General features: G+C 39.9%; 1 protein-coding gene across 3 annotated transcripts in view; it reads right to left on the reverse strand.

Moving 5' to 3' along the window:
- slf1 (SMC5-SMC6 complex localization factor 1) overlaps window positions 1-25,634 on the reverse strand; it is a 42,928-nt gene that overhangs the window by 11,977 nt on the left and 5,317 nt on the right. For 2 of the 3 annotated variants that reach the window (XM_061729949.1, XM_061729948.1), the window contains exons 6-17: window positions 21,421-21,543; window positions 21,195-21,260; window positions 20,535-20,681; window positions 19,940-20,109; window positions 19,607-19,741; window positions 18,286-18,439; window positions 17,957-18,125; window positions 17,487-17,632; window positions 16,394-16,503; window positions 12,920-12,999; window positions 5,851-5,943; window positions 4,661-4,843 (exon numbers count right to left, since the gene is read on the reverse strand). In XM_061729949.1, the coding sequence (XP_061585933.1) occupies window positions 4,661-4,843; window positions 5,851-5,943; window positions 12,920-12,999; window positions 16,394-16,503; window positions 17,487-17,632; window positions 17,957-18,125; window positions 18,286-18,439; window positions 19,607-19,741; window positions 19,940-20,109; window positions 20,535-20,681; window positions 21,195-21,260; window positions 21,421-21,543 (1,576 nt within the window). The remainder of the gene's footprint in view (window positions 1-4,660; window positions 4,844-5,850; window positions 5,944-12,919; window positions 13,000-16,393; window positions 16,504-17,486; window positions 17,633-17,956; window positions 18,126-18,285; window positions 18,440-19,606; window positions 19,742-19,939; window positions 20,110-20,534; window positions 20,682-21,194; window positions 21,261-21,420; window positions 21,544-25,634) is intronic. The other variant, XM_061729950.1, reaches the window with a different exon arrangement.

The raw sequence follows: 25,634 nt of genomic DNA on the forward strand, positions 1-25,634 counted from the left end.
AATTCCGTAAAATCTTTGTATATGTATATAATAAAACATAAAACCAAGGACACTTGATTCAGAGCTACATAAATAAAAAAAAATAAAAAAAATCACAGACAGGGGGTCATGCGGGGCGGCCTTGGGCGACTGGAGAAGGATGGGAAGGGAGCAGAGTCAGCCTTGCCCTCAGCCATGGCATCCTTTCTTTGCCAACTTCATATGCCTGGAGGGACGGAGGTATTGTGGGTAGTGGGTGGGATCTCTCCATTCCAACCCCACATACAATTTACCCCTGAAAATGCACAAATACACACACGCATCCAGAGCCCAGGCCTCCAAGCAGACAGGCTTACAAAGGGGTGAGATCACCCCCGACTAAAGGCTTTGTTGGTGTGCCAGTGTCAGTGTTGCCCTCTCTGGCCTTCCAAAACCTCAGCAGCGAGGTTCTTCTGTTCTCCTGAAAACAACTAGGACAGCGTGGTTCGGGGAAAAATATAGTATTAGGAAATGCAGCTGGCAGTCACAAGAATAAAACACACAAAAATATAACAGATCAGGAATGGAAATGCATCTGGCCTACTCGCCTGGTTTCCTGCCATGGGACAGGGATGCAAGCCCACATGGCCAAAATAAAAAAAAAAAACTGATATATGGCACTAAAATGCAGCTTTAGTTTGAAGTAAGAAGTGGAGTGAGCAACAACATAAAGAGGCTAACAGTAATTAAGCATGATCTAGCCCCTGAAGCTAAAACTTTCCACATTCAACAGCCTGGACTTAAAAAATCTCAAAAAGATCGGGGGAGGAAATAAAGGCCCGGGCTTATCGATGGTGTCCATGACAACCAAACTAAGATCATGGAAAAAAAAAAGACCGTGAGAGACGACAGCCTGGGGTTAAGAGGACCACCTCCCCACCAGCTCCCTGCTGTAGCCTTTAGACAACTCGCCATCAAGGTGGTAGGAAATAGCAAACAGTCACCGGAGAACAGGTGACAAAAAGTGGCATAATGTAGTAACCCACAGTTGTTTCAAATTGAGAAAATACTAATTTCTGTCGTTCTGCTCAGTCCCTGCAAAAAGACCCGGCCTATACAGTAAGCCAGATATTTGCTGTGCACACACAGACAAACACTTTTACTCTTGCTCTTCTAATTTTACAGATACGAATAGCTGCTTCATGTGACCTCTTTTAATTTGCTCTCTCTCTCCCGTTACTGATGAAGGGTGAAAAGAAAAAAGAAAAAAAAAAGGGGAACGCTCTCCGGGACTAAACAATCCCAGACTAATTTATTTTTTGAGGACAGAATATGTACATGTGTTAATGGGAAAGTCGAATCAAATTAACTATAATTAGTCAAACTGGGAAGTGTGCTGAGGCAGAGGTATGTTACATGGGAGACTTGTTCATTGCTAGGAAATAGCACTCCTATCCACACCACTTCAAAAATACACACATTTTCACTGCCACCTGCTGCCGTCGAGCCAGCAACATCACCTTCTCCTGAGCTCCGACACCTGTCATGCTAACTTCAGCCCACCTGAGCTCTGACTGCATGTGGTACGCAAACATGCAGACACAAACTCACAAACCATTTGTGTTGTGTCACCACCCCACCCCCACCCCCACCCACACACACAAACAAAATAAAAAACAGAAAGTGACTTTCGTATGCGTACGGTTCTGACTTTTCTAATCTTGTCAAAAATACATTAGTGGACATCTTATGACGTGATGTTTTGATCTGTTTGGACATAAATGCATGGGGGATTGTCGTGACAAGCAGTGAAAACAAAGTGATATGTTATTTCTGATCAAGAAGTGAAGCAGACTACTGCTGCTACATCTGAGACCTGGTAGCTTCTATCTGTCTTCTGGACAGTGCAGAAGTAACAAGTAGATTTGCCATTTGCTATTTATTATGGTGTCAAGGCTTTTTAAAATCACGATGGAAAGAATCTGGGCAAGCAAAGAAATGGATGTAGGCAGGCAGTATGAAGTACCAACCAAATTCTAAAAAGCCTGTTTTAAGTGCATTCTGGGTAGTGACTTCAGACGGTGGCACCTGCTAGCCCCCGTACACTGTTTTGACACCCAGAAACGGATGAAAACACAGCTAAACAGGTGACGGCGCAACAGAAACACAGATGAAAATGCAGCTAAAAACATTAAGGTGATGGCGCACCTACAAAAAAGTAAAAAAAAAAAAAAAAAAAAGTGCCGCACCATAAAGCATGAACTATAAAAACACCATAAAACTCAGATAGACTAACAGACCACACGTTTCAACTAGCAGATAGCCGATGCTACAATAAAAACCCCAGCCAGATCTGGCGTCATTAAATTAAATAAAGATGTTCTTGCCTATTTGACGCGAAGTCTGCGCCTCCCGTTTCGTCAAAGTCCCGGGCCAGTCCCATCAGCCTATGGTCTGTCATCAAACGGTAAACCAGCACCGAGGCCGGTTTTAGGGGGGGCAGGGGTGGGCTATGCCCACCCAAACGTGCGTCCTGCCCACCGGCGTCTACATCCCGGCGAGAGTGGACAGCGGAGAGCGGAGATCGGAGCCACGGCTATGCCGTCTACGCCGTAGCCTACGCCGTCTACGCCGTAGCCTACGCCGCACCGCCACCCGCTCTCCGTTTGATGACAGACCAGAGGCTGGGGGGACTGGCCCGGGACTTTGACGAATCGGGAGGCGCAGACTTCGCGTCAAATAGGCAAGAACATCTTCCGTTGTCTCGGAATAAAGTCCTGTTTTACCAACCTCTGGAGTCGAGCCTCATCCTGCCACAATATAATAATAATTTTTAAACTGCAAACTGAATTGTCACTAACCTCGCGAGAACTGCCACCTGCTGTAGCCTGGGTGGCAGTTCTCGCAAGGTTATATCACCCACCCCTACCTGAGTTACATTATTATACTCTGAGAGACCAGATTCTAACTCGAGAACTCACACCAGTCAGCCAAGCTCTCACTACTCCAGAGCCAACTGAAAAATAGTAGAGTGGGAGTTTTATGACAACTTCCATTTCTCTCATCTGCCCGCCGTCAGCTGGTTCACATCTCTCTTTTCACTCTAAAGACAAACCAGCAGGTAATAATTGGGTCACAATTAGACCACGCTTAAACGGCTCTTTCTTAACGTTGTCTAGGTCGTACAAAGTGCTCTATAATGTGTTTTTCATCCATCCATTCACATTCACACACAGCCTCATATTACAAATTTGTGCTTTGTACGCAATATATAGATTTAAGTTTGTTAATTTTACAATCAAAAACTGATGAGCATGCCATCCAACTTTCAAAGCACAAAAGATGTAAAGTGATTAACCGGGGTGATATATTTTGGGGACATCATATGTAATTTATTGGATTTACAGTGAAGTAAAAAGTCCTCACATATAAACTTCAGGATAACTTACTGTTTTAATTCACACCAATGTTACATGTGGCAAGCACTGCTTTGTCTCTATAAATCACATACTGATGAGTACATGTGTGACATTGTGAAGATACAGCCACTTCAGCTTGTGGTGGGGCTTGGGACAAACTGTGTTGCTTGAACTGTTGCTTGTAGTGGCAGTGTTTATTTGATGGTTATATTTTGGGGGTAATAGAAAGCTCTGGTGTTGTGGGTACCACCTGATATTCATTCAGAAACCAAGATTTTTTTTTTTTAATTATTTTTTTTTTTTTTTTTGAATGAGAAAAATCACATAGCATACTAACAGGAAGGTGGGAACTATAAGGTTTTATCCACGCTCTGAATTTTAAGTCGAGTACAAAGCTTATATAGTTATCTGTGCTCGAGAAAAATATGACTCTTTCAAAATTACAAAAGTTTTTATTTACCTCTAACTTTAGTAAAACACAACTATTCATCAAAGTACTGCTGTACCATTAAACCAATACTACCAGGTATAACACTAAAGGCCTATTGCTCAACGCAGAAGATGGAAATGCAGACAGATGGACACTTTCATCCATCTCCTGCATCTTTTACATGCGTAATTTGGTCCGTTTTCAGGGCCTTTGCAGATCCTTAGCTTGACGCAACAAATGAAACAATACCAGAAACCACCGGGACAGTGTTGAGCAGTAAAGCTAACGTGACCAGCAAAGGGAACAAACATGAGAAGAAGAATTTGCTGTCCACATGCCACAATGTATTTAATGGTCGAAACAGAACAGCTGTGTACTGCACTGCCTGTTTGTCTCTTTCTAAGAGCATGAATTATCATTATCTCCTCCACCATTGCCATGTTTGCTGAAACTGCTTCTTCTTAATCTCATACTACTTCAAATGGTGTTCTTTGGGCGATTGCATAAATCTTTGTAGTGGTGCAGTACCGCCACCAACCTGTGTCTGAAACTAACATTAAAACATGGAAGTGAACTGTGAACTCAACCCTGTCCACTAGCGAATGAATTGACTTAACAACCAAGGCAACATAAAACACGCATGGAACTAAGAGGTCTGTGGCGTATGACGATGCTTGAAACGGATATCTATTTACGTACGTAAGTAGCATATGTGGGCCTTAACACTGGACCACTGCTTATTCTTTAGAAATTGAACATTTGAGTTATTATTTTAGCACAATCTCATTAAATAAACTCTTTAAACACTTTTTCTGCAATTTAAAGCATGCACAAACACATGTAGCTTACTCACCTGCATGTTCCAGCAGCATTTTCGCAATGCCCATGTGTCCATTGAGAAGTGCATCATGCAGAGGACTCACTCCACCCACCTGGTTATTGAGGATGGGGGTGGGGTGGTGATGCAGCAAAGCTTCCACGCACTCAGTGCTCCCATGGTTGCACGCTTCATGCAGAGGGGTCCATCCTGCATGGTCTACATGAACAAACCATACAAATAGTGTCAAAAACAAACCTTTATCCTTTAAAAGGTCTCAGACTGAGAATGCTATTGGAAAATTTCCCAGTTCGAGGGTGACATCCAAAGATTGTAATTCAGACAGCTGTATTTTGCTTCCTTGTGGCTACATTCATGGTTAGCTCTGACAACAAACAACTTTTCTTGCAAAGGATGACTATAAAACATTTCAAAGCACAAAGGATACTTTGCCCAGAGGTACTTCAGTAAATATGATCTATTTTTGCAAAAAGAAAGGACTTAACTGAGGGTGCTAAAAACTAATGTAGATAGTGAAATAAAAATGTTAACAGTCGCATCACTTTTTATAATTCAGTTTTTGTTGCCATTTTGTCCTTCTAATGAAGGAGAGGCATTTGGATGTTTTGATAACCAAAACCAAAGATAGCGAAGAGGATATAATATAATTCGATTTTTGCTGAAAATTATCAACTTTACAAACTGGTGATGTTTATTCTCAATTAACACAGACCTTGTGTTGAGAGAGAGAGAGAGAGAACTCCAAATTGATAATTTTACCCTTTTCTCCCCACAGTTCTGCTTGATAAGGCTTTGTCCAGAGCCCCTACTGAGATACAGATTTAAATATCTATTAAAGGGCGGTTACTAAATTTGAGAAACCTTTATAACAGCATATTTGCATGAAAAGAGGGCATACCATTATATTTGACCTAAAATGATTGTAGAACGGGACTGCGAAATATCAGAGGCGTTCAGTCCACTTAAGTGGCTGTAAATCTATAAGTGTGACACCAAACCCACCCTGTTCTTTCTAGACACACCCTTTGCATTTTTACTAAAGGTTAACCTAGGTGATGACGCATGCACACTCCTATTTCTTCGCTCATTTTTTTTTTCTGCAATGTTAATCGCTCTTCGCATCCCCAGAGCAAACAGTGGGTGTGCAGCGAGATGACGGTGACAGAGGTTACAGGGAAAAAAGGGGAACACGTGAAAATTCCTACCTTTAACATTGACGTCGATGCCAGGACGCGCCAAGATCTGAAGCACTGTTTCCACTTGGTTCCTCTTGCAAGCTCTGTGGAGGAGGGTCTCTCCTTTGACCAAGACACACGCAACCGACAAACACCCAAAAGAGAGAAGAGGAGGAAGAGAACAGAGAAATCCCAAATTAGGGTGTGCCTGATGTCCTTCCCTTTGTCCCCCTCCATATGATATACAGACCAATAGTGTGCCACTGAAATGTCCCCAAATTCACACAAAATTACTTGACCTAAAAAAAAAAAATCGAAAAAAAAAAAAAAAATCAGTACAACCCACCAATGAGGACGCGATATGAGGAGAATGATGAGAAAAGGGGGGTTATCTTTCAAAGGGGTTAAAAACATGCAAAAAAATACAGATGAAGAGTTGGGTTAATTTGCCTCGTGCTGCTCTTCTTTTACAGGCAGAGATTTCCCACTGCCCCAAAAAGTTAATATAAAGGCAGACGGTAAGAGAATGGACGTGGTGGCGCAAAAGCAGTCTTGCTTCCCATCTCCTCCTACCTATATTCTTACTTGAAAAGAAGTTATGGTACACAGCCCACGCACAAAGCCCAAGACAGGATACTTCACAGATCTTGGGTTCAAAAGCTCTGCCGGGCATTCCCAGTATCACCACACAATATTTAAATCAGTAAACTACCAGAAAAGAGGCGGGGTCAGACAAATCAAACAAAAAACAAATCATCCAAAATATTCCATCTACATGTTTAAACATGGTTCCCCCCTAAGCCTGGCTTTCCCCATTATCTTTACTGCATCCGGCACTTTTTTTGATACATCACAAAATCAGGAATACATTAGTGGGCCAGAGACCCCTCTTTTCATGTATGGCTGGACTTCAGAGGGAAGTTAAAGGCCAAGCATGAGTGACTCTAAGCTGGCCTGTATAATACAGAACTGCAAAGCCTGTAATAAATGCTTTACTGGTTCTCCCCAGGATGCCAAACCTGCACAGGGGCACCACTCCAGAGCACACACAGCAGAGGCTGGGGCAAGAACAAGCTGGAAAAGGGGGAGGGCAGGAAGCAAACAGTGGTCTACGAAAGAAGAAATGGTGAAGGAGAAAGTAAAAAGGCTTCCTGGATTTCAAAGCATGTGGATAAAATATTGAGCCCCTGGATCCTAAACATTCCTTTTTCGTGTCTTTGAGTGTGCAAAAAAAAAAAAAACGACTATGAAATGGCACAAACCTGGAGTTTGATGGGTGAACGGAACGGAACAAAAAATATGTTCTCCCTCCTGAATTTCATGCAGATATAGATGCACAGAATCACAAAGGAAATGCAGATGTTTCTTTAGGGTTACAACATCTAATTTAAATATGCATTATACACAAATACAAACTGGCATTTATTCAAAGACAATTTACATTTATTCAGTTTTTAATGTTGCAGAAACCTCCACTTGCTCAACAGCTGTGAACATTAAGATTTACATTGCAACAATGGATGTTGATCCATTGCAGTGCCACCATATAGTTATGCTATTGCATTTCTTGATGAATAGAGCATATCAACACTTTCATTAATAATCTTTGTTTATGCAGCAAGATCACATGACAGCAACTCACTTTTTTGACAGCTTCTGAGAGTAAAGTAGAATAACATAATTATTACATATTAAAAATTCAGAATCTCAGATCAGCAAAATACATTTAAATCATATTACTCTTATGTTAAGATCTGAGGACATTTAAATAAAACATTTTTATGTCGTCTCCAATTTTGCAAGATTTTTTGATGTCATTCCACTTGTAAGGGACACAGAAGTTTAAAACCCATTTTCCAAGCTCTATAGCTAATTATACAGTCTATGCTCTATACTGACATGGTGATTCACAAGGGTGATATATTTTTAGGATCTAGTACAGAGTGAAGTCGATTTCCAGTGAAGGAAACAGTTTTGCCATATAGCATCTATTAACCTTGTTTTAGGTTCCCGGAGTGCTTTACAATGTGTTTTCATTCATCTGTTAACACACTCTATATCAAATCTTATTTTATTCATATTGATTTGAAGTGATTTTGAGGTTCTATATCTTAATGTAAGACATTTCAACATGTGGCAGGGCGGAGGACTGAACCAGCAATCTTACAGTTAGAAGATTAACTGAGTCATTATCGCCCATTATGACGGATGTATGGGAAGGTGTTTAAAAAGAATAAGGAAATGCCACTATTTTTCTTACTGGCAACAATTACAGGATTTCTTTCTCTTTTTTATCAAAGAGAATACAATGATTTATTCTAACAGCATTCCCATTTATAAACTTGAGCAGAACGACTTGACTCCAAGGCATTTAGGAGCAGAGGCAGAAGAAAGCATAGTACTTGCATTGCCCTGATCAAGGATGAATAACAATATGGAGTGAACAAGTCACATTCTGTGGTTCTGAGAAAACAAGTTTGATCACTACAGATGAAATGTATTGGTAATTTGGCTATTGGTTTGGTTTATAGGTTGGTTGATAATCATTTAGTTCAGTTCTCTATATGCAACAATAAAATACAATGTCTGTCATCCTCAAGTTGGGAATGAACCCAATTTACTGTTGGATATGGTCTAATCAACCAGTACTGGAGCAGCAATAACAATAGTAACAACACTGCCTCTACATGATCAGTCCCAGATACCTTTTAATGAATAAGTAGCATCAAACACTAATATTTTCAAAAAAACAAAAAAAAAGAAAATGTGGGCGTGAAAAATATTTGCAAAAGAGGGAATCGGAGGCCTTAAAAGTAATCAAGCCCTTTCAAATATTTGCTCTGACCAAATAAAATGTAAACTGAACTCCTTCCAGCTGAAATGTATTTGCACCTTTAACAGCTTTGCTCCTTATGGTTGACATATGAATATGTGACAATTATTTGATTGTATTTGAAAACCTGTTTCCTTTCCTCCCAGAAAGCTAGATAAACTGAATATTTCCATTAACTGTGAGATAAGTATTGTGCAGTTGACAAAACTATTGCCAATGTACATATGATTATACAACTACAATATAACAAATACAGAAATCGGAGCAAAACCAACAATTGTTTCTGTTCCGCACTCGTACTTATTGTTTAACCATATTACTGACAAGTAATGCGTGTTATCTCAGCTAAACTCTCTAGAGTGTAGACAAACACCAGAGAAGTATAAAAGGATTCTATCAAACAGTGATGACTGTGTGGATGTTATTTATTTATCTATTTATTTTTTGGGTGATAGGAATAAGTGAAAGTAATGCTTTAAAAGCATTATTCTACAAGATAAAAATAATGCTGATCGATGATCATTCTCAAACAAAAAAATAATAATCATGAGCTATTTTTTTGCATCACAGATGAAGTCCTCTTAATGGAACATATTTGTTTCACATCTTCTGTGTGAAGAAAATGCATTTGCTTGTGACTGACAAAACAGATAATCTAGTGGCTGTACAGTGTGAGCATGAGAATATACTGTCCATCAGAGGAGCAAGCCAACATTTCAAACTAAAAATAAAGTGCACCAAAACTGAGGGCGGAGCAAAGTCCAAACTAAAGTCCCTAATGAGTAAGCTGCACTGTGTAGGACGTGAAAGTTCTTTGTGGTCTGCTGTTATTACCAGGCGCTAAAATGCTGTGATTAAACACCTTTTCCACTACACCCCATGTGTACACATCCTCGCAAATGCCAAGTCCAATCCACGCACTGTTAAATCACTTAAATGGCTCCAATTTGGACACAACGCTTCTATTATAGGGGTAATTGCATGCTCAGCATTTACAAGCACGGAAAGGATAAATCCGCCTGTCCTTTTCAATAAATCCCCCATTTCACACTTTAATAGAAAAGTTAAATGTATGTATTGCTCTTTATATCTCTCAGTCTGCTTGCTACACTTCTGTAAAGGGCTGCTTGGCCCACTGATCCCTGAACCAAAAAGCTGCTGGAAGCCTGTAACAATGCTATTTGTTAGGAATGTGTTAGGATGGTATTCTGTGGCTTGTTATTGGATGTGTTTTAACTTATTTGAAAACTACTACTGTCTGTGGCTCCAAAAGCAATGGCAGCATGCTAATTCCCCCAAAGTCAAGATTACGACAGCTTTCACTGTGACAAAAAAAAAAAAAATGGAATGATCCTAACGTAAAACACCATCATCTAAAAATCCCACTAGTAAAGACTGCAGGCTAACACCATTTAATCTGTCAAAAATACCAGTGGGGAGTTGCAACAGATCCCATTCCCTCTGAACAGGAAGTAATAAGACAGCATTGCTAACCATCTGAAACACGAGTAAATGAACATCTACTCTATGTTCTGGTTTATAGAAGGAAAAACAACAGCACCCAATTTAATTAATGCATTATAATTATGTCCCTTGCCTCTTTTTTTTTTTTTCTTTATCGCCACAGTAACCGGTCTGAAGTATGACGGAAGGCTAGGGCAGATATGTATACATACACCTTTTTAAACTGTCAGAGAAATGCAGCTTCAGTATAACATAATCTATGAAACATACAGCTACACACATTGTACTGTAGGTGTGTGTATTTTATAATTTTGTGTCCAGCTGGTGAGAATGTTGAATGAACTTTCAAACTCAGTGTTTAAGCCAACATAGACAGCAGTCCTTAAAATATAGACAAATGTTGTTGAGGTGCAGTTGTTTTTTCACTGTAGAATGATGCTGGTCTTCAAACAGTATGAAAATGTACTTAAGACCCAAATAAAACAACTGTACAAAGAAACCAAAGACAGTTTAAAAATAATCCAACCGCAGTAAAAAGTGCATAAGCAAAAAATACCTCAAATGGACAACGCATGATATAATACAAGGTGTCATTATTTAGCAAACAAAAAATAAGCTAAAATACATTTGAAAGCCTATGTCCCATGGAAATTAAATGGGTAAGTAGCAGCAAAGTGCTGCTAATGTTGATAAAATACACTTGCAAACCCATGACAATTGTTGTTATTATTATTTGTTATTGTTGTTATTATGGGCAATAAGTAACACAATTAATCTAAGTGCAGATCACTATAAAAGCAGATATTTTGGCAGCCTGCCGAAGCATCCAGAACTGTGTTGATGAAATGACGAGGAGGAAAGACATCAGCAGTGATCTTAGAGAAGCAATTCAGACGATAAAAGTATAAGGCCATTTCAATATTATTTGAAGTCCAGCATTCAACAGGAAAAAGATGATTCCTAATAAGTGTACAAAAAATCTAGTTGTCTAGTCATAATGCAATGCACATTTTGTCAAAAACCAAACCTAACACATCAGCAGAAACACTGCACACCAAATGTCAAGCACAGTAGTAGAGGAGTGATGATTTGGGGCAGCTTATAGGTAGGACCAAGGCAGTTTGAAGGGATTTGGTCAACCATGATCTCCACTGGACAATGATCCAAACCACACCAAAACCAAATCCAACAGGACAGCCAAACAAAAAAAAAAAAAAGAAAAAGAAAAAAAGAGAAATAAATCAACATTTTGCATTGGTCCAGTCAAAGTCCACACTTCAAACAGATGGAAAAGCTGTGCCACAACTTAAAGAAAGCTGAGCATAATCAAGTCTGCAACCCAAAATAATCAGATGCAAGGCTATATAAAAAAAAAAAAAAGAATGGGCTTAATAACATGATTTAAAATAATACTAGCTCAACCTTTTGCTGCTCAAAGCGGTGCGAGGCAACTTTATTTAGATAACAGATTTTAAACATGGAGGCAACCAAAGTGCTTTACATGGATGAATGAACACATCAGATCATCATAAACAATAAGAGCAGGAATAAAATAAAGTTATTGAATCAATTTGTCACATGCTATTTCTGTATTTCCCCCAGTTTTGTTAATGTTAAATGTCCTGACAACTTGTTAAGTGTGACTGACCTGTTGCCAGTGGAGGTCATTTAGGAGGTTTCTGTATGACCTATCCAGTCACTGTTGTTCTTGACAATGTAAAGTAATCTTACATTGTTATGAACAACAATAAAATAAATTACCCTCAGCAGGTCCTTCTTGAGACTATACATATAGTATATATATGGGCTCATTAAAATTTATATTTGTGCTGAGGTTCAAGAAGTAACTGCAATCTAAAAAGAGAAGTTGCTCCCAAATCTCTAAACCCCCTTCAGCTACTGTGACAAAGGTACAGAGGTTCAACAAGGCAAAAAGAGTTCCTCTAAAGCAAAGATGTGCAGAAAACAAGAAGCCAAGCTCACTTATCTGAGTGAAAGAGGCTGTAAGAGAAAAATAAAAAGGGAGAAAAGGGGATGAGAGAGGAAGGGATGATAGGGTGAGAGGGGAGGATGCAGTGCCAATGGTTCATCAAAAATTAATGCCGAGCGCATCGGTACAGAGATCACGTAGTAGAAAAACAACACATGCCAACAGCCTTGAGTCTCCTGCCTCAGCCCTTCCTGCTCTAGTCTCTCTCCCTTACCTTCCACCCCTTCTTTGCACTGGCCTTTCTGATCAGGTGGAGGGGGAGATATGAGCTCTGACACTTGAGAGAGTTCATGCAGAGTGCAGTGCCTACGAATGCTGTAAGTTCCACCAGTGTAGCTGCTCTATATTTGCATCTGTACCCTAATTGCTCCTTTTAATACCCCTAAAATGGAGATCTAAGGCACACTGCACGTACTAACAGTAGTTACAACTTTATATGAGAAGCCCATTATCTCTGTTCATGACACGTATTTTTTCAATGCTTAAAAAAAAAAAAAGGAAAAGAAACTTGGGGTAAGACATGAACCAAACAAAATAATGTTGAATTTCAATTCAAATAGATAAAGAGGCAGTAATGCAGTTCAAACATATACAGCAGCCCCAATTATGCAGTCAAGTTGCTCTTCCAGCTGGCTGGATGGAAATAAGGTCTGATGTAAATCAATCACTCTGTCCATACATTATGTGCTGTTCATTAAACTCAGTGTTGACAGAGCTATCATGTTTCTTTTTAATGATGACCAACTGTAGCGCATCAGTCCATTAAAAGGCTGCTATGTGTGTGTGTGTGTATATATGTGCATGTACCATACCTGCTGCGTTGACTCTGTGCAACCCTTTAGGGATGTTCTCCCTCTCCAGGCATGTTTCATTCACCGAGGAGCTCTGAGTTCTGTACAGAGATGAAGAACATGGTCCAAGGGTTTAAGGGAAATATGCAATTTTTGCATAGTTATTATCCATAATTCACACAATTCCAATGTTTCAGTGACTTACCAATGCCGCATGAAAGCAAGGAAACCCAATGGTACAGAAAGTAGAACCAGTGCTATTCTGAAACTGCCATTAGCAAATTAATCCCTCGTGGCACAGTAACGTCTTTTATGAAATCTGACAATATCTGTCAAACTCCCACTGTGCTGGCCGCATACACTTCACACATCCTATCCTCTATTCCTGTCTCCAAAGCACTCTTCCTCCCACTTAACGCTTCAAACGCAGAGACGAAGAATTCGATGTGAGCAAGCACATTAGGAGGAATAACTAGTAAAAGAAAGTGAAGCCTCTTCAAAGTAGTGGCGTGCTAATAGCTGTGGGCTGTCACCATTCCTGCGTGTGGGTATAGAGGATCTGCCTGCATGAAGCCTGACAGGTGTCTTGTGTATACGTCCGTGCACGTGCGCATGCGTCATGTTGAAGTGGAGTGCCATCCGTATTACAGGGAAGAGCCTTGTTCCCTGGTAATTGGGTTGTTTCAGAGCCAGGAAGGAGCTCCCAGCAGTGAGGAGGAAACACACATCCTGTCACGTTGCTTGTCATTAGCAAGGACAAAGCTGAGAACATATGAGACAAGCTATGTGTGTGCTTGTGTCTGCAAGAAGAACTCCATAATGCTTTCTATGATGAGCTTGCACCGTTTCTCATCTCCAACACCCTCACCCAAGTGCCCCCTAGCCACCACTCCTGCCAACCTGTGTGGACATCAGTAGTGTACTTGGCTTGTGAATGCCTGTGTCCCCCCGCCCCCCCGATCTACTTCAATAAATTCTCGTAGTACAGCTATTGAGCCTTGGCCTGGAGCAGAGTGTGCCTTTGGAGACAGACTGAAGAAAGTTTTGACCAGTAATTAAAGTAATGCATGTCCTTTGTTATGGCTATTATGACACTATGACATAGTGCCACTATAACACAAACAATAAGACATTTTTAACAGTTTTAAAGGCTTATTTTGAAGACATGCATACATTACATGCAAGCAGAAGGTTAAATCTAACAAATCGATCTTATTTCATGTCTTACATTATCCTGAGACCATAATGGGAAAAAAAGGTTTGTGTAAAAACATTGGGTTTTAGAAGGCTGATTTAAACAGAACTTCACTCTGAATGGGTTGATTTTTTTTTTTTTTTTTTTTAAATAGTAAAGATATATGATATAACGTTTTTTTGAGATATGATATATTTTTGTATTTGTTTTGCCAAACTGCATCATGTCTCTACCAGAGGATTAAAATATCAGATGAAGTAAGAAAGAAAACAATTTAAACTTGTTGAAAGTGGCCCATCAGTGTAATATTTTCAAACTAAACTGTAGGCACAATATATGACATTTCAGTGGCCTGTATTGTAATGGCGGTGTGATAATGCCAATATCATCATAGATCCTTTAGTTAGGGACAAAGGCCTGGACAAAATCAATAATGACATTTTCAAGTGCCTTGCAAAGATAGCAGCAATAGGGCAATGCATATAGCTTGATTAAGCCAGCCGGAGGAAACCCTAACTTTAATTACAGCTTCCCTTCTGCTAACAGCACTTAGTGCCATGCACCCAGCCAGCAAGTTAAACGGTCATCCAAGCAGTCGGTCAATCAGACACCCTGTCAGCTTGGTACAGCTTGGACATGTGCCCTGAAGCCAGTCTGTCTGCTGGAGCAGAAGAAACACATTTGCTGTTTCTCATATAGAATTGTAACAGCCTCTTGTCCCACAAGGAAAAAAAAACAAAAAAGAAAGCTTAATGTGTTTTACAGCCAGAAATGAAAGATAAAAGGGACACAAACTTTATGGCCTCCTATGGCTCCTTAAGTAAATCCAACACATTGCGAGGATTGTCTTGTATTCTCAGTTTGAAAGCCATTTCACACAATTATTTACTGAAAACATAACCACGTTTGAGCATTTAACATTGCATCTTTTCTTTTTTGTTTCATCCACCTGGCCATCTTAAACAGGAACAACAAATATAGCCTGTTTTTTTATTTTTTACAATGAATATTTAAAATATTTACATTACCCATTGTACTTTTCTCAGCTTTCTCATTTAAATGCTTCAACAGAAAATGTAGTATTTGATTAAGAATGTACAGATCAATAAGATCTTAAATTAAACCATTAAAACTAGAAAACAAGATTTGACGTTTGGTTTATCACAGACATTGTCATTTTGGTTTCATTCTTTCTTTTAGGGTCAAATGATTTTACAAGGCCTTTGGCATTTCTATGTCTTCTGCACAGACTACATTCCCTATTTTATTCAGTCTCTCTCGTGTCTTTTTCAAAATAAAATAAAGAATTGAAAATGTAGGGAGAGCAGAAAAAAAGAGCTATGATGGAGAGAAGACGGGAGCGGTCCATGCATGAACCAGTAGCCTTTAAATGAACCTGCTCCCTGGTGACTCCTGCCCTTCTCCAGGCCAAATACCTGCTGGTGGAGGAGCAGATGTCTGATATGGGTTATGGAAAGAGGGAGAATGCGTTTGATTGCATTGAGAGAGGGATTTAGTATGCAAGGGTGGATCAAGAGAGGTGGGGAGGGGGAGTGAGAGCTGAGAGCTGGTGGTCATAAGGGAGCATGCTAGGGCCTGATGGGATATCCTCATCTGTCTCGTCTCACTGTCCAAATCAGACTCAGTATGTGTGCATGTGTAAGGAGTGGCTTAACCTCCCCGTGCACCCCTCTCGTCTGCCAGCACACACTGATAGGATCAGACCTGGGCATGACCCATCACATGCCAACTCCTGACATTCTGTCTGACCTCTAACTTGTCTGTCTGCAGCTTTCCCTCACCGCCCCCAAACTTACTCACCCACCTATTCATGCATCTCTGCTCTTCACCTTCACACAATCCTGCTCTCTCCAGGTGTTCCTTTGTTCCTTTTCACTCACGTTTCATCTGGGATCTTTACATTTTCACTTGTTTTGCTTCAACCTGTGCTGTCTATCCTTAACTATGTGGGGGGAAACCAGACATAGCAGGCATAGCCCAGTCCTGGTTGAATAGCTCTGTTATTTTAGATGCACACAAGCAAGCAAAATATTGGATAAAACCTAAAAACAAAAACAAAAATCTGACTTTGACAATCTTTTGTTAAAGGTTTTGTGAATATGAGAAAGTTTTTATCTGGTCAAAAATCGAATCACTGATTAAAATATGGACCTTAATAAGGACCTTTGCACAGCTTGTACATGTGCATGTATGTTTTTGCACGTTTTGCTGTAGTGTTCTTGTGAAATTACAGAATGAAAACTAACAGAGTTACTGAAAGACAGCTGTATGTGACTGACCTGCAGCCGCTTCCTTCCCCAGTGCAGCTGTGGGAGGTGGGACAATTCGTTTGGTAAGCACCACTGGGGCCCTGAGCTAAACATCCCAGAGCAGGCAGGTAAGAAAGCACCTGTCAGAAGTCACACAGACACACATGAGGTTAGACAGCACCTTTACACTTCAAGTGGATGTCGGTGTCACTGGGGAATTGAGGAGGCACAGTGACTGTGGCGAGTGAGACAGCCAGATGTTCTACTGCAACATTATATAATGCTCAGACCATTTCAGCAATCTGTCCACTGCACAGAACTGTAATGTAGTTTAGACTAATTTCTAAATTAGCTCTTTAACAAATGCAGAATGCAGAACAGATTTTTATAATGCAAAAGCACAATGGTCAAAGGGAAGAAAAAAAAACAACTTTAATGTATGGCATTCTAAATATTTGACTAATTTCTTAAACTATTCACCAGTAATGGATTAAAAGTAATTATAACACAAGTCTATGATCCTCTGCTCTAATTACACCAAAATTAGTTAAAAGCAGAGTGATTTTTTTTTTCTCCAGAGTTTCAATTTAACCCATTCAGACAACAAAAAGACATCAAACTAAGGCAAAAACTGTAAAGCAGGAGATTCTCATAAAATAAAGTAGTGATCAAACAAGATATGGGTATTTGCTCAATTGATTAGCAGGTCAAGTCACTCAGCAATCTGAGATAATCTACTATTTAATAAAGGAAGTAAACAAAAATCAATTCAGACACATGAAGTGCAAGTAGTCTTGCCGCTGAGGGTGGTATGCAATAATGTTTTGGACTTCCTTTGGGATTTTATTTATGTTAATTATTCACTTTATCTAAAAATCAAGTGCACTGGAGTGCAAAATAGATCACTTTAGAAAAAAAAAGTATTGTGGACTGGTCTTCATTTATTATATTTTTCATATGATGAAAGAAAGAGAGAAACAAACAGTGAATGTAAATCGCTCTCTGCCACAGGTTTTGCCACGACATGAGTGATTGAGGTGTAAGAGGGAGGAGGAGAGTAAATCCAGCACTCAAAAAATTTGTAAAAAGCAAAAAAAAAAACAAACAAGGACAAAATGCACACCATTTTCTTGAGAGAGAGAGGTTCATCTCCCAGAGTAAATCCATTTCTGCAGCAGAGGTTCCTGAATATGCCATCAGCCATCACCATCTTTATTCTGGTAGAGCGGACCCTGGCAACCAGCTCTACCAAAACAGCTGGAGATAAATCTGCAGGAAAGAACAAAGAGGAAATATGTGGGCTAACATCTAATCAAAAGCGTTTATTGTTATTTTGCAGATAATAATATATCTAAGATTTGAAGTGTCTTTTAGAGGCATGATCAAAAGTGCCAAAATTCACCGCCAAAATCTACAATAAAACTGCTTCAAACATACTCATCTGCCTGAAAACGTTTATTTCAACTCTATTTGGGTCTTTTAGGAAGAAAAATAAATACATAAAATAAAACAAAACCTCAACCGTGAACCCAAGGACAAGAAGCACCCAACTACAAACAATGTTTTTCTGTTATTCCGGTTTTGAGAACATACCCTGGCTAATAAGAGAAAGGTGCTCCGATAGGTCCCTGAGGCCTCTTTCCACCAGGCTCCTGTTCAGTCTGAGGTGCTGCTGACACCAGAACTCCACCAACACAGTAAGCAGCTGCAGCAGCATGTCTGCCAAATCCAGCTTCTGCTTGTCATCTCCCGCAGTGTAGTCCTTCAGTGACAATAAACGGCATCACACTTTGTCCCTTACAAGCTCTAAGAATAACAGTCATTAATAGTACAAATAATTATTATACTTCAAAAAGAACCCTATTCTTTAAGTGGTATGAATATCTAACACTTTATCAGATGGGAATAGACAGGCACTACACCTTCATGGCAGCCTGTAGTAAGAGGTGAATTAGTCGTTTCACAGCGCAGGACAACAACGTGGAGCGTTCCCAAATGGTCCAGAAGGTTCCATACATTAATGAGCCCGATGTGGAGGTGGACGTGACTTGAGTTCCCTGTGGCAGCCCAAAGTCTCTGAGCAACAGAAGTCCATGTGTAAATAAAGGGAACACTGATCATTTGAAGCTACCCATAATATCAATTACTGGGGAAAAAAAATAGCAACATTTGCATAAACAACTGAATTACTCAATTATACAACTGCAATCAGAAAATCTAGATGCATATCAAATCCAAACATTATTATTTCTTTAAAAACAGTATAAACAGGGCCTTTTTTTTTCCTAACCTGTTTCATTCATTTTATTTGTCAACATGCATCTGCTTTTGGATTTCAGGCCTGTAATCATGGCCTACGTGCCAAAACAACTTTGGAAAAGTTAATCTCAATACTCTTTACACACTCTCTCTTCGAGACCAGTCAGAGAGGAGAGTCAAGTATCCATATGTTTATCTTGTTCCTCAGCTACCTAACCATCCTGCACATCACTTGTTTGAACCCTTGTCCCCTGGAAAACACCATAAGTCCATAAAAACACACATAAGGTCAGCTCACGAGCAGTTTCTGTGCCAAAGCTGTAACTATACTGAACCCCTAAACACAACATGGCATGAGTGTGAAGTCACTTTTATGGTGTGCAATAATAGTTATGAGCACATTATTTTCAGTTACGGCAATACATTTTTTAACTTAATTGCTCAGGCTGGCAGAACTACCCATTATTCACAAAAATTCCAGGATATTTCCTAAATCATCGCGTTATTATACACTGTAGAATCTCTTCAGATCTTTTTTTTTTCCTTTTTTTTATCTATTTTTTTATTTAGCATAGTTTTTAAGCATTTGGAGATCCTCTCTTCTTCCTTGCAACTCAAAACACTTTAATGGATACTGCTTTTGTCTCAAATCATTGTAAAAGTCACTTGTTCATATCAGCTTTTCCAATTCTCCTCCCCCTAAACCCCTCAGACCAATTTTCTTTTCTTTTTTTTTTGAAAATGTTACTCATCTGAAATGTAAAAGTTGGTGCATATTGACAAATAAATTAAGCTGACGCAAAAGAAGCACAAAAGACAAAAAATTAAGTGTATAAATCCCCATGTTTTCTTTTTTAATTTGCATTTTCAATATGACTCCAACTTTTTTATGATTTGGAATTTCATCACATGTATATCTAGAAAACAATAGAAATAGCTAGTTACTTAACAGAAAAAGTACTAAACAGAAAAAAAGTTGTTTACCTAGTGGTGAGAGCGAAGAGTTCTCCCTGAAAGAGCTTTAGGCAGAGTGCCACGATGTCACAATAGAAATGAACCAGTGTTGGCAGATCAGGTCCAGGCAGCGGATGACAGGTGACATCTCGAGACAAGCAGTAACTTGAAAAACACACAGAATAACTGTGACAACATTTCTTTTTCTAGATTAGTCAGTTGCAGTGGCTGTCAGCCTGTTTGTAAACTGAAAAAATATTAATAAAAAAAGTGTTAACTTAAATATGAAAAGGGGAAATACTGATTTCTTATAACATAAGCAATAATAATTTTACAAGATACCTCACTTGACATCAATTTTACCTGATTGCTGACTCCAGAAAAGGCCACAAGCCCATTTTACACCGAGGACACTGCAACACTTGAGTATAATATTTTTTCACTGCGCTAGGAGCCAGCCATGGAGGGTTGGTAATAAGCAGGCTGTCCATGACCTGCTGGAAATTTCTCAGGAAGACAGACGTGGTGTTACCCTGTGGTGAAACAAGAGTTACGGTTCTGCTGGTTTGGAAATCTGAGTTTGCAGAGCAAATGCCAAACTAGAGTGGAGCCGCAACAATGTGTTGGGCTTGTATTCTTCATCTTGTCGTCACCAAATAAATACAGTACAATTTAGAAATGGTCCTTTGTTCTACATTGTGGCAGACCTTTTTTTTTTTGGCTAGTGTCTATGTTGGCTGTGGGAAGTGTGGGGGTGTATAAGATACTTTACAGACACACATCAGTTGTAAGTCAAAGGAACAGTTCAGTACAGCAACAATAAGTGCAATAAAAATGCCTCTCTAAGCCAGATATATAAATTCCAAAAATGTTGTGGAACAAGTAATCCTTTCGTACAACACTGCAGGCTCATGCAGCAGCAGGAGGGAATTTGTCCTTTCTGGTAATGTGGTCCTACCTGCTGTGCGTACTCTAAAAGGGAGATCAGGTACGTTGCTGGTGGCAGAAGTCCTGGGAACAAAACACTTCTGATGGAGTCCAATGCTTCAATGAAGAAGCCGCATTCTATCATGGTGCCTACATTGTGGAAGTCTGTTACTATTGCCTGGAGGAACAGCAGAACGATATGAAATATAGAAAGTTTATGGAAAGGAGGACAAAATATGGCATTCAAAGAGACATATAGCAATAAAAGAAGGTGCAGAGTGAGGGCATAAGGGTAATAGAAATAAGAACTGAATGGACATCAAGGGTTGTTGGGGGTCATGCTAAACGTCACTTATTGGCAAAGAGCATATAGACTCTGGAAGTACTGAATGGAAATACAAGAGCACTTGTAATAGCAATCTGATGGACGTCCACTTGGGTAAGGTATGGACAGGACAGAGGAGAGTTTTGGTAATAGGCCTGCCAATCAAAGCTCTCATTTCATCCGAGAGTGGTGGTTAAATCAGTGACCTCGTTTAGATGATCCCTTGTTCTTGATGTCACTTTCTATTAAAATGCATGACATACAGGAAATTGAATGACCTGATCTTCTTGATGAAACACAGAGTTATCTTGTAGTTGTGTGTATCTGATGTGCTCATGGCTGGGGCTGATGTGTATGCACATTTACCTGTGAGTTAGGATGATAAGGGTCATGGTAACCCAGAAATTCAAGGAAGTACAGTCTTGGACGGCCCTAAAGGAAAAGACCATAATAAAAACCTTGTGAAACAACAAAACGGGCAAACAAGAAGTGTAAGTTCTCATAATACAGACCTAAAATGAATTTAGACTTTTCTGCAGCATGCACTCAGATAAAAAAGATTATTAAAAAAAAAGCTATAACAGATACACACCTCCTTCTTAGTAACATAGCTCTTGAGCTCTGCCTCCAAGTTAGAGAGGTCATCCTTAGGAAAGCTAGCTTTGTTCTCTGCAAAAGGTTCTCTTATGTGGAAATGAATCTCCAAAAGATTGCTCTGTCAAAAAAAAAAAAAATGATTGAAAAAAACTGCAGATTTCATTCTTCCATCAGAATCAGAATGTGAAATCAAAAATAAGTCAACAATCTATCAGTCAGGAGCAGAATATATATGTGTATATACAGTCAGTCCGGAAAGTATTCAGAACGCTTCACTTTTCCCACATTCTTTTACGTTACAGCCCTATTGATAATAGGAATAAATTCTTTTTTTTTTTCTCAGAATTCTACACAAAACACCCCATAATGACAACATGAAAGAAGTTTTGATGCGACTTTTGTAAATGTATTAAAAATAAAAATAACAAGAAATCATATGAGCATAAGTATTCATAACATTTGCTTAATACTTTGTAGAAGCTCCTCTGGCAGCAATTACAGCCTCAAGTCTTTTTGAATAGGTTGCTACAAGTTGGGCACACCTATTCTTGGGCAGTTTTGCCCATTCTTCCTTACAGACCCTCTCAAGCTCCATAAGGTTGGATGGGGAGCGTCGGTGTACAGCCATTTTCAGATCTCTCCAGATGTGTTCGATGGGATTCAGGTCTGGGCTCTGGCTGGGCCGCTCAAGGACATTGACATGGTTGTTCTGAAGCCACTCCTTTGATATTTTGGCTGTGTGCCTTGGGTCGTTGTCCTGCTGAAAGATGAAGCGTCGTCCTAGTCTGAGGTCAACAGCACTCTGGATCAGGTTTTCATCCAAGATTTATCTGTACATGGCTGCATTCATCTTTCCCTCAATCCTGACTAGTCGCCCAGGTCCTGCTGATGAAAAACACCCCCACAGCATGATGCTGCCACCACCATGCTTCACTGTAGGGATGGTGTTCTCCAGGTGATGAGCGGTGCCTGGTCTCCTCCAAACACGACGCGTGGAATTCATGCCAAATAGTTCAATCTTTGTCTCATCAGACCAGAGGATTTTTTTTCTCATGGTCTGAGAGTCCTCCAGGTGCCTTTTGGCAAACTCCAGTCGGGCTGCCATGTGCCTTTTAGTAAGGAGGGGCTTGCGCCTGGCCACTCTACCATACAAGCCTGATTGGTGGATTGCTGCAGAGATGGTTGTCCTTCTTGAAGTTTCTCCTCCCTCCACAGAGGAACGCTGGAGTTCTGACAGTGACCGTCGGGTCCTTGGTCACCTCTCTGACTAAGGCCCTTCTCCCCCGATTGCTCAGCTTAGGCGGGCGGCCAGCTCTAGGGAGATTCCTGGTGGTTCCAAACTTCTTCCATTTAAGGATGATGCAGGCCACAGTGCTCACTGGGACCTTCAAAGCAGCAGAAATGTTTCTGTACCCTTCCCCAGATTTGTGCCTCGAAACAATCCTGTTTCGGAGATCTGAAGACAATTCTTTTGACTTCATGTTTGGTTTGTGTTGCAACATGCACTGCCAACTGTGAGAGCTTATATAGACAGGTGTGTGTCTTTCCAAATCAAGTCCAATCAACTGAATTCACCACAGGTGGACTCCGATTAAGCTGTAGAAACAACTTGAGAGAGATCAGTGGAAACAGAATGAACCAGAGCTCAATTTTGAGCTTCATGGCAAACGTTCTGAATACTTATGCACAGGTGATATTTATAGTTTTTTATTTTTTATAAATTTACAAAAATCATAACAAAACTTCTTTCATGTTGTCATTATGGGATATTTTGTGTAGAATTCTGAGAAAAAAAATGAATTTATTCCTATTATCATAGGGCTGTAACATAAAAGAATGTGGGAAAAGTGAAGCGTTCTGAATACTTTCCGGACTGACTATATATATTAGGGGTGTCAAATTAGTGTGTTAATTGCGATTAATGAATTACAGGCAAATTTAGCACGTTATGATTTTAATTGCCTAATATATTTTTTAATCTCTAACTTAGCTTTTTGTTTGCGAGTTGGCTTTCTTTTGAAATCTGTGTTTGTGTCTTCTTGTGCTTGAGTTGTGGGTGGAAAACAATGGTCCGTCACACCTTGAAGTGGACATTGATTGGCTGTCCCTGTGTTTGGGCGTGTTAAGCAGACGCTGGTAGGATTCCATTGTAGCTGGACGGACATGGGAAGGAGCGGTAAGTAGCGGAGAAGAGAAGTGGAAATGGAGGAGCATGTGAAAGTTGTCGGTCCAGTGAATGGGGAATTTAGATTTCTAAAACGCCCCGACGGCAGCATTGATTAAGGTAGATTGATATAAGTTCTTTGTGGAAAGGACTTTGCTCACCACCTGAGCAGCTCAAGTTTATCCTACCACATAAACGCAAAGCACCCGGTCGCGAGCGCAGCCGCAGCCAACGTAGCAACGATGTTGCCACAGCAACACTCTTCCCCAAACTAAACTCGAGGAGATCATCCGGCGCATGCGCACATCTGCGACCGAGAGGCTGGCGAATGTTCTTGCCAAGTGGATGTAAAAAGTAGGACTGCGTCTTTTCAAGTCTGTTAAAAAATAGATTACTTTATAAAGCCACTTTTTTTGTTGTTGTATATGAATCTTTTGATCTGCCACAATCATGTAATGAATTTAAAGGAAAACTCCTCAAGTTGAGGGCTTTTCTCTGCAATTTTTAGGTGCGATTAAAAAAGAGATTAATTAGATTAATTAATTACAGAGCTTAATTAATTAATCGCAAAAAAAAATTTTATCGCTTGACGGCACTAATATATATAAATATATATATAAAATGTGAATATCAGCAAGCATTTTTAAAAGGGAAAACTACAATATATAGAAATCACAGCTGCAATGATAAATTAAATAAATAAAAACCTAGTATTATTGTGGGTTACAATTTGCACTAAAATACATCAAACAATTGCAGAAATACCGATCAGGCAGACAACATTGTCTAATAAAATTAACAATAATACATTTGGTTCGCTTAAGACAATGCACGTACATGAATCAAATTTTATTTACTTAAGAAAAACCCGATATAGATTAGATTTAACAAGACGTTTCATACTGGCACTTTTGGCACTATTGGCCATTACGGCACTATTAGCATGAGTGTATTAATATATTGTACCATTACCATTGTACAAATGTGTAAAATACACATTTGTATTGCATTAAGTCTATGTATTTGGATGGATATCAGTTAGGAAATGCCCTTCATGTGCGCGCACACAAAACTGATCACGTTAACAATAATATATGACTGGACCTTTGACCTGATGAGGGAAGACTGTCACTGCCCTAAGTGTCTTCTATTGCCATCTAAAAATTCACCAAGATCAGCAACATTTCCTTTCTGTTTCCAAGTCCAGTGCAGTGCACTTTTGGGGCATCAACCTTCATGTGCAAGAAGGTCCTGGGTTCAATTCCCGCCGGGGACGCTGTGGGCGCTGAAGTCCGTGTTAAGTTCCCCCCTGACCTCAGCGCCCACACCTTGGGTGGGGTTGGCGAAAGGACCTTTCTGTGTGGAGTTTGCATGTTCTCCCCGTGTTCCCTTGGGTAGCTAATGTGAGCTACCCTCACAAAAACATGCAGCAGTCCTGGGCTATACATGCCCCCTCTGGCCAACCGGGCGTGATAACGTGATCCTTCCACACGCTACGTCCGGCGGGAGAAGCCCCACCCTGTCTGGTGAAAAGAAGCGGCTGCTCACTCCTCAGGTTAAGAAGGAGATTTGAGCTCAGTGCAGGGCCCTCCCGGGGTTGGTAGAAGGAGCAATGCCCAGGACTGACTTAGGTAGGAGCACCAGGTGATTAAAAAAAAATGGGAAAAAAAATCGGGATAAAAATATTAAACAATAAAAGCTCTCTGAATACTAGATGCTGCTGGATTTGAACTCAGGGAACCTGTTGTTTAACTGGTTTGTCGGATGCAAAATCTTTGTATTTTTGTGTAGAAACTAATTTGTCGACATTGCTGTAAGTTGTATCTCTATTGTATCAATAACGCTCATGTTCTCTTGCCAAGCTCAACATAGGCAAGTGCAGGCTTTACTTATAGCCTACCAGTTGTTTGATGGCCTGATGTTTGACTGACTTCATGGCCGTAGGTATGATATTGTGTGTAGCCTAATATTTATACCGGTGATTATATTGTGACTATTGGCATACATGTGACAGATTTTAGCCACTTGAGGCTATTAAAATGTCC

Source organism: Cololabis saira, chromosome 9, assembly GCF_033807715.1.
Source record: "Cololabis saira isolate AMF1-May2022 chromosome 9, fColSai1.1, whole genome shotgun sequence".
Lineage (NCBI taxonomy): Eukaryota > Metazoa > Chordata > Actinopteri > Beloniformes > Belonidae > Cololabis > Cololabis saira.